Here is a 16,326-nt window from a genome sequence, read left to right as displayed (position 1 = left end):
TACTATCGGGATGTAAAATAGATTTGAAGTTATTTCTCACAGTTATTTTTAAAAGCATACAGAATAAAGATTTTCTTTGCTTCATTTCGTAAGTGACTGATAGCAGAACAAGCACAGCAAGTTTTTAAGAATAGTAGTTCCTGTTTTGTTTGAATGCATATTCTGAATTTTGTCTGACCTGTTCTGTATATAGTGTAGGACAGTTAGCCAGTTGTATATGATTCAAAGCTTATTATTTAAAATAAAGTCTCCACTTCAGTCTCATGAAGCTAGTTGGTCTAAACATCTTCAACTGTGATAAAACTGTCCCAAGTGTTTTTTTCCATAGTTTTTCAGTACTTAGGATGTGACCTGACTTCTACCATGACCATGCAGGTTGTATTTACAAATTTATCTTATTCCAGTTTGTCATTTGCTGATCAGTGAAAATAATTATGCTCAAGTCTCTCCACATTCACTGTACCTCACCTACAAGGCTGCAAGCAAGGACGTTTAATTTTCGCCTTTGTTTCCAATGGTAGTGTCTGAGTCAGTCGCAGCAACTTATAATTGGGCTATTCTGGTTTTTATCTAAACTCATCTCTAGACCTCTGTCAACATTCAGCACTTGCATGAATGATCAGAATCCTGAAAGTAAGCTTATATTGTGGACTCACCAGGGAACACAAATCTTAGCAAAATTTAAATCCAGTTCTTGAAGTCAAAGGGTGGTGTTGAAATCCGTTAGTATGCATTAAGGAACCAAAAATCAGTTTTGTCCCTTTCTATAGAGGCAATCTCAGACTACAGTCAATGGAAAATCATTTGAGAACTTCCATCCCTATGTTATTGTAAAAACCCTTGAAATGTTACACATTTTTGAACCTTAGTAGAAAGTGCGCTTTGAGGTCACTGGTGAATTGCTATGTCAGAAAAAAGAGTGACCACAAAATTTGGGCCATTACCACTGATTACATTTGAAATGAAGGATAAACATATTCTACAAATCGTACATTTTTGGTACAAAACCGATTTTAGATAGTGATTGTCTTGAGCTCCATCTATCTTCTCTCAATTTCTTATGAAATACAACTGTGCTTCAGTTTTTCCACCAGAGATTTTTGTGCTTTACAAAGATCTCTAACCTATTAAAATAAAGATTGCTGAAATGACGAAGATAAATTTCACATTCAGCTGCTTGTAATCAGTATTCTGCTCAGAGTACAATTTTTACTGAGTCACAGCAACTATTTCTTAATGGGGTGAACTTATATTGTTTAGTCTGAATCCAATATGTGAAGGGTTGTAGACTATAAAAGAAGGAACCACAGATTTGGAAGTGAATATATTTCAACTATGATGTTGACAATGATATTCGATCATGGACTTGGCAAGTCAGAAGGAACTCTTCGTCCAGAAGATAGTTTGGGTTGAATGTATGCAAATTTGATCTAATTATAACCACATTACATCTCTCTCTCTTTCTTTCTCTCTCTGCTGCGCAGACCTTCTCCCTCTCGCCTTTACCCAACAACTGAATGGAGTGAATTATATCAATTTTCCAACCACTCCTTATAGCATTCCTTACACAGGGAACTGAGACTGACTGTCTATAAAAAAATTTTGTTAACAGAATTGTTACAGTTCAGAGGAGGTTATTCAGTACATTAATAGTAGTGATGTATGTATGGCTTTTTACATTCCCTGTTCACGAAGTCTGATGCTTTTGGTTCTTGTTTTTTAGCTCGTGCTTTTTTATGACTTTTTTCTGCTACAATGTGACAAAAATTGAAAAGCTCTCAAGTTCTTCAAGGATGTGTGCTGAGAGAAGGAAGATGAAAGACCTGCTTTGTGCAGCTGTTTATATCCGTCCATGTCACTTGCAGAAATACACAGACGAGCACAAGTGAAGGGAAGGCTTTCAAAACATACAAAGATTCAAGAAGAAGGACAGTTAGTGGTGATTGAAGGGAAACCCCATGTTAACATTATCCTGAATGTCAGCATCATATAATGGGATTAATATTATTGTGACATCACTTTAACATCCACTTAATAGATGCCTATTCTTTAAACTCTGTATCGTGGCCTGGAATCCAATGTTAGTTCTTCTGTTTAACAACATAAACAAAGCGAAATATAATACACAGATGATTACATGTTTAAGAGCAGCTACCAATCCATTTTTGTGAAGACAAATGTTGGAAATGGTGTGTAGCCTGTAACATGTACACAAATGAACTTAAGCATGGTTTACTCCATGAGAATCTTTCAGTTCTACAGTATGTATTCTAAAAATTTCAAATTTCATGGTACAACCTTACTGACACTGATGAATGTGCAAAAGAATAAGATTGCAACTGGCCTATAAACATAATCCTTATCCCTCCGTAGCCACCACCATGACAGTTGCTGAGCGAAGAAAAATATCAAACACTGACAACTGATGCTGCTAAGCACAATAAAATAACTAAATCCTAGCTTCACATTTCTAGTACATTTGTTCACTTTTCAGTATCTACAGTTAATATTTATGCTTATACCCAATTACTAATCAAACAATCTGTATACCAATTAGATTTAATGCTTAATCAGTTGATGAGCCCACCAATTATCTTATTTACAAATGTTGAATAAGTGTGTAACATATAATAGCAGTTTGTGGAGACACAAATAGTTAACCATTGAGCTGATCAGAAGGACATCGATAGTAAAGACAAAAGTTTGTTGGAATTTACAGTCCAAGTTCAGAAACTCTTAAGATTTCCAACTGAGATATATTGTGATTGGAATTAGAAAACACAATGATCAAGGAGTGATATTTGATTAATTCTTTCATATCCTGTTTGAGTTATTTATTCAGTTTCACTTGTGATTGTAGCTGAAGCCATGTGCTGAATATCTCTGTTATACATGTACTTTTATCAACATGGTAACGAATGATATTTGTACATCTCACAAATGTTCTCCTTTTCCCCCTTGTATTCAGAAGATTGTGATTTCCATTAGAATATTAGTTCCATGAACATCTGCAGTGTGTGACCAGTTTTCACATGAGCAACTAAGAACTGGAAGGGCATCCAACTCTGGTTAAGTTAGAACTACCCTCTTTGATATCCTTGTCTGATTTATATGCACTTGTACTTTTCAGGATGGGGCAAATACTGAATAATGATGAGTTACAGATTTTTCCTTCTCCTCCAATGACATTTCTACATTCCTTCCTGATATAGGTTTGCAACCTGTAACCTTGTTAGTCTGTATGACTTTGTTTCATGCTGTTGATACATTTATCCATTTAACCATCACGGAAGTGCTTTTCCTATGTGTAGTACCTACCAGATCACTGCAGCTTGACCTTTATAACTCTTTATGCAGCTTACTGAGGACAGTGTGGCATTGTTGCTGCTGATGTCTTTGTTGAACTCTAGCTACCTGCTGCTTTTTGCACACTATTGAAAACATGCATCTTACACTATGGTCAGCATAGCTGGTTCAGCTGTCACCATGTGGAAGTCCCCCAGCTTTCATTTTGTGTAATATTAGTGTGACCAGATAATTTGGAAGGAAGAGCACAGTTGTGATTCAATGAGATGCTACTTTTGAATAATTAGTTTATATTACTGTAGCTAACTATGGGGACATGGGGATTCAATTTAACTGGACTATTATTAGTTTTGCAAGTTCATTATTTGAAGCATTGACTTCAAGATATTCAGATAATATTTGGTGACAACATAAATGAGAATGTTTAGTGAGTTTATTCAGTGAGTATCTAAAGTTCAGATTGGTAAAGTTCCTAGATTCAGGTCCCAAACCATGTTGAATTAGCTAACCTCATCCATGTGGAAGATGGGGTCTACAATTGGCCTATCTCCTTTGTCTGTGAAAAAGCAAATCAAGTTTGTTTTTAATCACTGTGGTTGGTTATGTGGATGTTATTTAAGCTCCATTGTGATTCTCTCCTTGGCTGGTTAGTCTCTTTTGCAATTCTTATGTGACGGCAACCAAGTTACCAGAGAACTTATGAACTCTGTCTCACCAAGGCTTTGTCATCAGGATGACAGTATTAGCAGAAAAAAAATATTCAATTTTAGTAATGAATGCAGATTGGCACTAGGGGGCAGCATTACTTTAATTTTGGAGCTGTTTTTTCAACTGACCTGTTATTTTGACCATTCATGTTAACTGTACATTCATGTTAACTGTACATTCATGTTAACTGTACATTCATGTTAACTGCCTTTCTATGTATTCAGGAACCTTTTATATCCAGTGTAAGTAATAGTGTGAAATTTCTCTTATTGCCTTTCTGACTGAAATGAAAATGATCCACAGGTTGCAGTGACCCAGCTGCTCTCTGCATATCCAGTTGACTGTTTTGCATTGCTGTCTACTAGATTTTTAATGAATCCATAATCTTTCCAAGATTTTGAAACTTTGTGATTCTTGACTCTGAGCCTTGTTTGTTTCCCCCAGGCAAAGCCTGTCAGCTGGGAATTAATTAGAACAAATTCCTACCTACCTGGCCAGCACTCTACAGTGCCTTCCTGTGGTCAGGCTGGATTTAACGCAATTCTGTTCAGGAAACCAGTTCTGAATAATGTAGAATAAACAATCACAGTAGATGCGTGGTGGCCATAAAGCTCTCTTCTAACTTCAGATTTTGTTGAAATTCAAATTTCACCATCCGTCAAGTAGGATTTGAACCTATGTGCTCACACATTAGCTTGACCGTCTGGATTACAGTCCAGTGTCATTACCATTATGCCACCACTGCCTCATTCTTGTGGAGATTTAACAGGGTGGGTGGAGTGAGAATCTAGGGCGTAATCTCAGAATAACGGGTTGCATATGTAAAATGGAGAGAAGGAGGAGTTTCTTCTCTGAGGTAATGAATCTGTGGAATTCTTCCCTACAGAGGGTTATTGATGCTTGTGAATAAGTATAATCAAGGCTGAGGTAGATTTCTCTTCATTAAGGGAATTAGTGGCTATAGGACAAAGGCAGGAAGTAGAGTTGAGATTATCCGATCAACCATGATCTCATTGAATGGCAGAGTGACTGGATGGGCTGAAGGGCCTCCTTTTATGTCTTGTCTTAAACTGTAAAAGCACTTGTTCACTTTAAACCTAGAACATTTCTAATGTTTTTCTTCTACTTTCCTAAGCAGACTGTAAAATAATAACAGACAATAGTTTTATTGACTATGTACCACTTACATTTACTGATAGTATAAAGCAAGTTTCCTTGCTGGTTTACTCCTCTTGGCAATAGTTTGCCATCCTTGGATGGTATTGACTAGTCTGTTTCCAATTAGTTCAGGTCTTATGACTTAGTCACAGTGTCTTTTTTTTTAAAAAAAGATGATTCTGAGCTTTGATCTTTCAGAATTTCCGATGCCTGTTCCTGTTTCAGTAGTGACAGAGAGATTAGTCACAACACAGCAAAAGAACAATCATTCAGTGTGGAAGTAAATCCTCACCACCTTGAAAAGGTGAATGTTAGTCACCATGTTATTTTTACTGTGCCTTCCTTTCATTGCTTCCAGATTCAGTCAATTTTTAAAATATATAACAATGGTTGTTACTAGCCTCTGCCACCCTCTTTCATGAGCAATGTTGTGGATTTAGCCCTGAGCTACTGGATTTTTCTCACTGCTTTTATAGACTTTTAACATCCAAGGTGATGAAGCCATCCTTTGGTGACAATATACACTCCCCAACATTCATAGTGACAAGACTGGATTCCACCTAAAACTCCATATTCTCAGTATATCTCAGTATTCATGTGTCAAACTTTGTGCTTACAGGTTGTAAATGTCCTAGTTGGAAGAAAAACATTATCCCCCTTTCCTCACTCACCTGTGCAATGACAGAAAATTGAGATTACATTAGAGTTCTTTTCTTCAATTTCAGAGCTCATGCCTACATTTTTAAAGAAATTAAATTCTGCACTTTCTGAGAAAAATCTAACTCTTAACACTGATATAGAGTCATAGAGATGTGCAGCATGGAAACAGACCCTTTGATCTAACCCGTCCATGCTGACCAGATATCCCAACCCAATCTAGTCCCACCTGCCAGCACCCGGCCCATATCCCTCCAAACCCTTCCTACACATATACCCATCCAGATACCTCTTAAATGTTGCAATTGTACCAGTCTCCACCACTTCCTCTGGCAGCTCATTCCATACACGTATTACCCTCTGTGTGAAAACGTTGTCCCTTAGGTCTCTTTTATATCTTTCCTCTCTCTCCCTAAACCTATACCCTCTAGTTCTGGACTCTCCGACTCCAGGGAAAAGACTTTGCCTGTTTACCCTATCCATGCCCCTCATGATTTTGTAAACCTCTATAATGTCACCCCTCAGCCTTCGCGCTCCAGGGGAAAAAAGGTCCAGCCTCTCCCTATAGCTCAAATCCTCCAACTCTGGCAACATCCTTGTAAATCTTTTCTGAACCCTTTCAAGTTTCACAACATCTTTCCGATAGGAAGGAGACCAGAATTGCATGCAATATTCCAACAGTGGCCTAACCAATGTCCTGTACCGCCGCAACATGACCTTCCAACTCTTGTACTCAATACTCTGACCAATAAAGGAAAGCATACCAAAATGTTTGAAAGCAACTTCAAATTTTGGATTGATTGCAACTAGAGATAAGAACAATTTTGGACATCTCTTCTCAGGAATAATACAATTCTATTCACACCCCAAATAATCTGTGCCAGTATAATGCTGTAGACCTTTGGAACTTCGGACCATGATAAATTAACAGCATAATATATATTGCTGATGAGAAAATAAACTAAAATACAACTGTATGTGAGGTGAAGTGTAATTTGGGAAAAGTGATGTTAAATACTGACCTAACAATTTTATAACTGTAGAAGGCCCAAACCGATTTCTTAACATTTACGTCAGATCTTGGGAGTGTGTACGTATTCTCTGGCGTTTCACATTCTGATATGCTCCACACAACAACAGAGAATACATTCCCCGACATTAGCTACCAAGCTTAATGATTTGATAAACATGCTTTTAAATGTTTCCTGTTTTCTTTGGATGGAATCCAAGTAAATTATTAAGTTGACTATTTTGTGCAGAACTTTCTTCTCAATCATGTAATCAGATTTTAACTTGCCATTTTTATTTGGACTTCCTACCTTTTTGCGTATGCTTGCAAGTATTCTGTTCAGAACCCATCTCCAATTATTTGTGTACTGCAAAGAATAGTCAATATTCACACGTGACTAAAATTATACCACACCAATGTTGCAACTATCTGGATCAAATATGTGTGCCATGAAGAATTACCTTGAAATAGAACTTATTTCTGGGAATCATATTGTAATATTGTAGATTTTAGATAATGACAAAATTTTAACTGTACAATGTCTTTCACTGACTTATTTATGTATCTATGTGTGTAGAGGTTAGTAGAGAAGCTTATTGGTGTTTTAATTCAAGATCTATTCCTTTTTTGGGCAGCTTTGATTGTAAAATAAGTTCCATGCTTATCAAAGTGAAGTATTACCATGGGAATTTAAAAAATCCTGTTTTCTTGGTTCAAGCATTTACAGGGTTACACATGGAAATGTAGTCAAGCTAAGTATTCTTTTTAACTGTAATTACAGAAGAGCATTCTGGTACATCAGTGATGGATATGTTCTCTGCACGATCTACTCTGGTAGTGCAGTATCAAAGTGGGAGTTATGCAATTTGCATTGACTAGAAATTGGATTTCAGGATTGTCCACATTCACTGTACTTAGGGTTGATAAAACACAGAGCTTTTCATTCCGTTAAGCTAAGCACCTACATTTGGAGAACAGCCCTCACTGCCTCACGAAGTTATAATGCAAATCGAGTACTTTTGAAATGTAGTCACAATTATCAGAGGGGAAATAGCAGACATTTTGCACATAGGATTTTGCAAAGAGCAGCAAATTAATCTCAGAATCGATACAGCCGATTGAATTGTACCAAATGAATATTTCGCATCTTCTCCCTGTAACCGTGCACATTGTTCCTTTTAGACAACATTCTAATTCTACTTTGCTGCAATTGAACTGGCCTCTACCATGCATTCGGGCATTGCAATCCAGATCCTAGCTACTCAATGTATGAAAATGTTTTTCCTCCTGTTCCTTTTGCTGCTTTTACCTATTAAATCTGTGCCCACTCATTCTCCATTTTTTTCACAGTGGGAATAGTTTCTCCACATCTACGCTATCCAGACCATTTCCTCTCAGCCTTCTTTTCTCCTAGGGCCTCAATTCTAACTTACTCCAGTCTTACCTTCATAACTTAAGGACTTACTCTCTGGAACTTTTCTGTAAATGACTGGATTTTTTTTGAAAGCCAATGATCTCATATACTTCTAAAGTAGAGGCAGAGTGTGAAACACTGGCTGAACCTTGGCTCGGGTATTGTGCCCATTTCTACACAGCACAGTTTCGGGTGAATGTCAAGATCCTCACAGTGGTGCAAATGGATTTTACCAAAGAGGAAGAACTTACTTTGACATGACAAAGTGTAATATTTAATTTGCTGTAACAGTAGAAGGTACAGTGAGATTTTTGTTTTGTTGTGAGAATAATTTGGAAGCAGAGTACAAAGATTTGAGAGAGTTGGCAAAAGAACCAGAGTGGAAATGAGAATTCTATATTATACAATGAGCTGTTATGCTTGAAAGGGCAGTGAAAACAACTTTAGTTGTAACTTGGATATACACATGTAAAGGGAACATTTACAGGGTCATGGGCAATAGCATCAACACAGGACTAATTAAGAGTCAGCTCAAAAATAATGGAGCTACTATACAGTATGATTCTGATTGTACTTAGGTATTGTTTAATAGATTAATATTGGCCAGGACACTCTAATAACTCCCTTGCTCTTCAAATAGTGCTATGGGATATGAATAGATGTGGTCCTGGTTTAATCACTCATCCAAAATGTGGCATGCCCAATGATGCAACACTGTCAGTGCTGCATTAAAATGCTGGCCTATGTTATGTTCAAGTTTGTGTGAGGAGTGAACCCATAATGTTCTGACTCAGCCTACAGTGCTACCAATTGTACCTTGGCTAATGTTAATTTGAAATCAATAGCCCATGAAAACTGTTTCCCATCAAACAATGGACTTCACTTTTCTTTATTAAGTAACCCACACTGATCTTTTAATTGTGAGTCAAGGAATGTGTTTTCTTGTGATTGCCCTTTCTTCAACCAAGACCAGAACAGTAACATTTCATTTCTGCTTCTTTGTATTTGCCAAAGCTTTGCAGCTTGGTTCAACTACCAAAGAACATAGAATATAGAACAATACAGCACAGAACAGGCCCTTCGGCCCACAATGTTGTGCCGAACATTTGTCCTAGCTTAAGCACCTATCCATGTACCTATCCAATTGCCGCTTAAAGGTCACCAATGATTCTGACTCTGCCACTCCCACAGGCAGCGCATTCCATGCCCCCACCACTCTCGGGGTAAAGAACCTACCCCTGACATCCCCCCTATACCTTCCACCCTTCACCTTAAGTTTATGTCTCCTTGTAACACTCTGTTGTACCCGGGGAAAAAGTCTCTGACTGTCTACTCTATCTATTCCCCTGATCATCTTATAAACCTCTATCAAGTCACCCCTCATCCTTCGCCGTTCCATTGAGAAAAGGCCTAGCACTCTCAACCTATCCTCGTACGACCTATTCTCCATTCCAGGCAACATCCTGGTAAATCTCCTCTGCACCCTCTCCAAAGCTTCCACATCTTTCCTAAAGTGAGGCGACCAGAACTGCACACAGTACTCCAAATGTGGCCTTATCAAGGTCCTGTACAGCTTACAGCATAAACTGGATGAACAATCAAGTAAAAAATGTAACTGTGCCTCAGTGTATGTACTCAGGCTGGGAGTTTTGACCTGTGCAACCCATGTGTTGCTGACCTCTGTGCACATCATTTTATTGCTTACTTTTTCCATCTCCAATTCAAAATTGTTGGCTATTAACCAAATAGGGAGAAGAATTTGAGACACCTTTTAATAAAACCATGCCATAGCAGTTGGTTTTGACAGTTCCTACCTTGTCCTGGAACCTAACCTGAGTACTGTTTGTCAGGAACTCAATTTGTGGCAGCACATTCAAAGTTTTCGAGAGTTTCTTTCATAGTTGCTTTGTGTTAAAGATCAGTTGCAGCGTAAGTTTCTTCTGTCAAGTTTCTCAGCATGTTATAAACATTTCTTTTACCCAAAGTATGCATGGAAATTTACAAACTTAATGGGATTATGTTCTTCCATTGACACACGGCGTTTAGCCAACTGAGGTGACTCCTCATGTTTTAGCCCTTTTGTAATAGCTACACTCAACAAGACATAGACTTTAGTCTAAGTGTGATTCTCTAAACAAGGTTTCAATAGCAGTCATGTATGTAGAGTTCAGTAGCCCTTTTAAGAATGTGTTTCATATGAGGGTGGAAATCTGATAAAGCAAATAGAACTGCAGCAGGGAGATTTGCCAAACATGCATGGAGGCGAGCTGAACTTTCCTGAAATGGTTGATCAGTTGCCCGAACTTCAGATGAAAGGTGGTTGTTTTAACGATAACATTTCGCACCCAGATTCAAACAAAATATTAGTCCATAATTCCAAGACATATAGAGCGAGCATGAAGTGAAAAAATGCCATTTGATCAACAATCATACTTGGGTTACAGACCACTGAAACCTTACTTTTTCATAAACTCCATGCAACCACAAGGCAAGTCTGACAATGTTTCTCCTACCCAACTCCTCAAATCCCTATCCTACCAGAAAGAAAAAAAATGAGGAAAATCCGCAATTACTGATCCTACATGGAGCATTGCCTCCCCTTTTATGGTTGATTACCCTGATTTTTCCCTGTCCATGATTCCATCAGGACATTGGTACAATGAGTATTTGGCAGTCTCCATGTTGAAATATATTGGAAATAGTCTTCATATCACTTATGCAAAATTCAATACAGAGAAAATCGCTGTAGGCCTCTTTGGGTCGGTGTTATTACTGTCAGAGCCTTTCCCATTTATTATCATTCGCTTTGTTTTCCAAGCCAATTGTTGATTATCATTGATTACATCATCTCTGCACTCTGATGTAAGTACATTGTTGTCCTGGCAGTGGACAAAATTTCACTGCGACATTTTAACATTACCAGATGCAAACTACCACTTAACTTACTATATGCTTTCGTCTTGAAACAGTCTTGGAACATAGATCAACCAAGAACATTTTTTTAATTCATTCATGGGATGTGGACACTGCTGGCTTGGCTGACATTTGTTGGCCAGCCCTGATTGCCTGCGAGTTATTGTTGAGCCACTTTCTTGAACTGCTGTAGTCCATGAGGGGTGGGTGTATCTCCAGTCCTGTTAGGAACAGAACTCCAGAATTTTGAGCCAGCTGACCGTGCAGGAATAGCAATCTAGATATCGTTATCCCATTGCTATGGGTCTGGATTCACATGTAGGCCAGACTAAGAAAGGACAATAGATTTCCTTCTCTAAAGGACACTCATGAACTGATTGGGTTTTTACAGTTGATAATAGTTGTAATGGTCACATCATTAAGGCTAGATTTCAATTCCTGATTCATTAATTGAATTTAAACTTTACCATCTAACACGTTCCCAGATTATTAACTTGGCCCTCAGGAGCACAAGTCCAGGGAATGGCTTGGAAGGAACTTGCAGATGGTGGGTTCTCACATGCCTGCTGCCTTTGTTTGTCTAAGTGAAAAATGTAGGTTTAAAAGGGGCTATTGAATGATCTTTGTTGAGTTGTTGCAGTGTATCTTGTACATGGTACACATTGTTGCCACTGTGTGTCAGTGGTGGAGGGAGTGACTGTGGAAGGTGGTGGATAAAGCCAGTAAAGAGAGTTGCTGGGCAGTGTTGAGCATATTGAGTGTTGTTGGAGCTGCACTCATCCGGACAAACAAAAAGTATTCTATCACACTCTTGCCTTGTAAATGATGTTGATGCTGGGGGTTTCAGCAATGGTAATGCCATCGAATGTCGTGGTGAGATGGTTAAATACTCTTTAGTTGGAGGTGTCCACAGCCTGCCATCTGTATGGTTCAAATATTCTTGCCACGCACCTGGCTGTTATTGACGTCTACATATATGGACTACGTCAGTACATGAGTTGTGAATGGTGCTGAACGTTTTTCAGTCCTCATCAAATATCGCCACTCTGACTTATAGAGGGAATGTCATTGATGAAGCACTGAAGATGATTGAGCCTTGGATACTACCCTGAAAAACTATGGGCCTACTCTTGGGCTAGAAAGCCTGTGTTCAAGTCCCACCTGTTCTGGAGATGTGTAATGATATCTTTGCACAGACTGATGAGAACATGTCTTGAAGAATTCCTGCAGCAATATCCTGGGACTGATACCCAGAGGGTGGTACATGTATGGAATGAGCTGCCAGAGGAAGTGGTGGAGGTTGGTGGAGGCTGGTACAATTGCAACATTTAAGAGGCATTTGGATGGGTATATGAATAGGAAGGGTTTGGAGGGATATGGGCCGGGTGATGGCAGGTGGGACTAGATTGGGTTGGGATATCTGGTCAGCATGGACAGGTTAGATTGAAGGGTCTGTTTCCTTGTTGTACATCTCTATGACTCTATGTGGAGTGCATCGAAAAAAAAGACTGGCATCTGTGGTCCTGTGGACCCTAGGAGGACATTGAGATGGTTGGTTCTGTAATTCGATGCATTTCTGTATGAAGATGTTTGCAAAGGCTCCAGCTTTGTATTTTGCACTGATGAGCTGGGCTCTCTCTTTATTGATGATGGGGATCTTTTTGGGACCAACCCCCTCTTCCCCTCACTTCCATTACTATTACGTGTTTAATTGTCTGCCACCATTCACAGCTAATGTGATAGGACTGCAGAGCTTAGATTTGAATAGTTGGTTGTGGGAGGATTTGATTCTATCTCTATCACATGCAGCTTCTGCTGTTTGTCATGTAGTCCTGTCTTACAGCTTCACCAGGTTGGCATCTTATTTTTAGATTAGTCTGGTGATGCATTTTGCTTGCCCTCCTGCACTGTTCTTTGCACCATGTTCATTGAACCATTGAAGATGCTGTGAGATAACTAATTAATTAGAATGTGACTAAATACTTGCCCATTACCACGCCCTCCACTCTTCATCGCTGTTGATTTCCTTTCCTGGAGTTTGTATTTTTAGGAGTTTGTACAAAATAATTTTAGCACATTAATCTGAGACCATTAGGTAGCTTCTGTATACTTAATGAACAGATCTGTATTGAATTGATGGTAACCTGTAGGTCCCCTCTCCAGGATAATCTTATAGGAGCATCCTTGTCATTTTGGAGAAGCTTTTATTGGGATCTTCCAACCCTCTTTTAGAGTGCAGATGTCCTCAGTGGGAAAAGTCTCCCTTTCAAACATGGACTTAGCGGTTTGATGGTTAAGATAATTTTCAGCTGATACATTTGCCTAGTCTACAGATTAACCATATCTCATGGCCACAATCCAGCATGTGCTGTTTCCTAGATTTTACTGTAGCCATTGGAGTAATAGTGCTGTAGAACTAGGCCTATATTCTGAAAAGAAGAGAGGATAGAAGATGAATGTATTTGCCTGTCTGGCTTCTGTTTCCCCTCTTGGCCAGCATTTATAAGATCAGTGGATAATGCAGTTGCAGCATTTTTTTTCCCCCTCTGAACATTTCTAGACATCCATTTATAGGCAGCATCTATTGCCACAGCAGGGGAAATTGAATGTGACGTGGAGCTTCTCAGATTCTCAGTGTGGCACTCGAGACAGACTGAAAGAGTCAAATGTCTTCCTCCAGCAAGGCAGACTGGTCATCTTCCTGCTGAAAACTATCACCTTAAAAAGATAGACAGCAAAGTAGAGATGGTTTCTATATTGTCAGCAACAAGCTGACAATTTTTACAAGTTATGAATTCCAGCTTTTCTAGTTTACTTACAGCTGTGTTCTTTAAAAAGAGCACACTGGTGAGATATTTCCCTATTCTTTATTCTTTATGACTGTTGCAAATGAAGCCAGAATTGATACACATCCCTAATTGCCCCTACGAATGTGATGTTGAGCCACCTTTTTGAATTTTTTTAAAAATGGTAATCTGATACAACTGAGTAACTTGCTAGGCTGTTTGAGGGCAATTGAGAGTAAATTTAATTGACTTCAGACCTACGGCTTTCTGGCCAGACCAGGTCAGGGCCCAAGTTTTTTCCCCCAAAGGACATCGGTGAACAAGTGGGCTTTTATAAAAATCAGATCGCCTTTACCAATACTAGCTTTTAAATTCTAGGTGTATTTAATGAACTAAATTCAAATCTACATTTGCCATTTTAGAATTTCAACTGGCTTATTAAAGTAGACACGTAGGTTACTAGGTCAGTTTATTAATGTCTGCTGAGTGCTAATTGATATCCCATTTCCTGCTAAATATCTGGCAAGTATCATTTTTTGAGTGCCTGATAGCAGTGGAATGTTTAAAATCTTAGAATATTAGAAGACAAACATGTTAGTTCACCCTTAACCTCTGCACCAGTATATTTTGATCCATTTACACTTGTTGTTTCGCACTTCTTGCACTTCACTTTGCTTAATTGTCTTACCCTGTTTTGTACATAAATAGTATAAATATAATCACACCTGTAAATGTTGCCTTTGAATTTCATTTCTCCTAATATTTAGTAGCACTGTATATCCGACTTTGCATGCCTCTTCCATTGAAACATTTGCTTTGGTAGTCGCAGCACCACAGTATTTTTTAGGAAAAATATGATTGCTTGCTTTGTTTAGGAATAAAGCTGCAGGCCATAATGTTCATAGTGTCCTTTGTGAAACAATATATTCCATCGAATCCAGAATTAGGAGAGTAGTAATGGTTGCCTGTTGGTATGTAAAGTTGAATAAGATTACAGAAGTTGAGGAGGAGCTGAAATATGGGCATGTGTCACGAGAGTGATATCATAAAAGGATTTGAACAGAGGGATGAAGACATTGGGAAAGGGAAACCAAAGGCTCTCAATGAGGACGACAGTGTGCTTAAGATATGATCAAGGTTTCTGAGAGTTAAAAATTTAGTTACAGTAGAAAGCAAGGCAGCCAGGTCAATATGGTTATTTATGATGCCATGTGGTTAAAGAGACAGTCGCATATATATCCATTTGACGGAAGGGTATTAACCTTTAATATTCTCTCTATTTATATTTGCGTTTGACAGGTTATCTGTGTTAATGCATTAATGTCAAATGGAATAAGAGGGAAAAGCTTGGAATTCCCTTTCATTGAACATAAAGGTGGACTAATCATTTGCTACAAATCAGTGCCTTGTCAGAGAGTGTCTCATGTACATTAAGGTTGTAGTTCCCTGACCAAAGTTTGAATTCACCATTAGGCAAATAGCATAAAGCCCTAATAATGGCCCATATCTTCTTGGATTCCCAGACGAAACCATGGGAATAACAATTTCCTGTTTCTCTAACACAGTTTCCTTCAATTCTAATGGCTTTATCAGAAGCATTTGTTTGAGAAATGATTATGTCATTGTCAGCTATGGCTAGTTGCTCAGCTAAAAATATTATGCAACCCACTTTATCTACAGCTCTAAAATCTTCAATAGAAGGCCCAGCAGTTAATGTTGCATATTGTTATAAATCTCAGCACTTGGAAATTATTGTACAGCATATTTCTGTTTACTTGCCAATTTTCCACTCTAAATATGTTGGTTCTGTGCCATGGTATGGCATACTGTGATCTGGCAACACCTTATGCACTTCAATTTCTCTTAATTTGTTTCTCATATTGATCATATTATATTTGACTGGTTTGCTACACCAATTCAGAGGGCATTAAAAATCAACAAGGTGCATTTCACATAGTTGTGACAGACATTGGTGAACTTGCAGGATATCCGTAATGATACCTGAAGCATTTCTGGGACTGACTATGACAAATGAACAAATTTCTGAATTTGCCACAGTTTAATTTGAAGCTGTGACTTCTAGGCTATTACTAAATCAGAAGTACTACATTAACACGTCCACATTTTTATGTGTCAAGAGTGAGATGAATTAATATAGAAGCTGCTAGCTTGCACTTTTGTAAAGTATCACCAATTCTTTGAGGCTAGAAGTACTCATCAAGAGTTGACCAGAGGATCTTCCTCATCCAATACTCAGTTCCTCATTGGATAAACATTTATTTAAAATTTTATTTGTGGGATGTGGGCATTACTGCCTTGGCATTTATTGCCCATGCACAGTTGATCTTGAGAAGGTGGTGAACTGCTGCCTTGAA

General features: G+C 38.4%; 1 protein-coding gene across 2 annotated transcripts in view; it reads left to right on the top strand.

Annotated features, from left to right (window-relative positions):
• Positions 1-16,326, top strand: part of wdr33 (WD repeat domain 33) — a 104,090-nt gene that overhangs the window by 53,126 nt on the left and 34,638 nt on the right. Inside the window, exon 8 of one of the 2 annotated variants that reach the window (XM_043701767.1) lies at positions 1,724-2,680. The exons of the other annotated variant lie outside the window; for it this stretch is intronic. Coding sequence (XP_043557702.1) covers positions 1,724-1,740 — 17 coding nt within the window. The 3' untranslated portion in view covers positions 1,741-2,680. Of the gene's footprint in view, positions 1-1,723; positions 2,681-16,326 lie in introns of those variants that run through there. 2 annotated transcript variants of the gene reach the window in all.

This window comes from Chiloscyllium plagiosum, chromosome 13, assembly GCF_004010195.1.
Source record: "Chiloscyllium plagiosum isolate BGI_BamShark_2017 chromosome 13, ASM401019v2, whole genome shotgun sequence".
NCBI classification, from domain to species: Eukaryota; Metazoa; Chordata; class Chondrichthyes; order Orectolobiformes; family Hemiscylliidae; genus Chiloscyllium; species Chiloscyllium plagiosum.
Note: the sequence above shows the minus strand (reverse complement) of the source record. Positions and strands in the feature narration are given on the sequence as shown.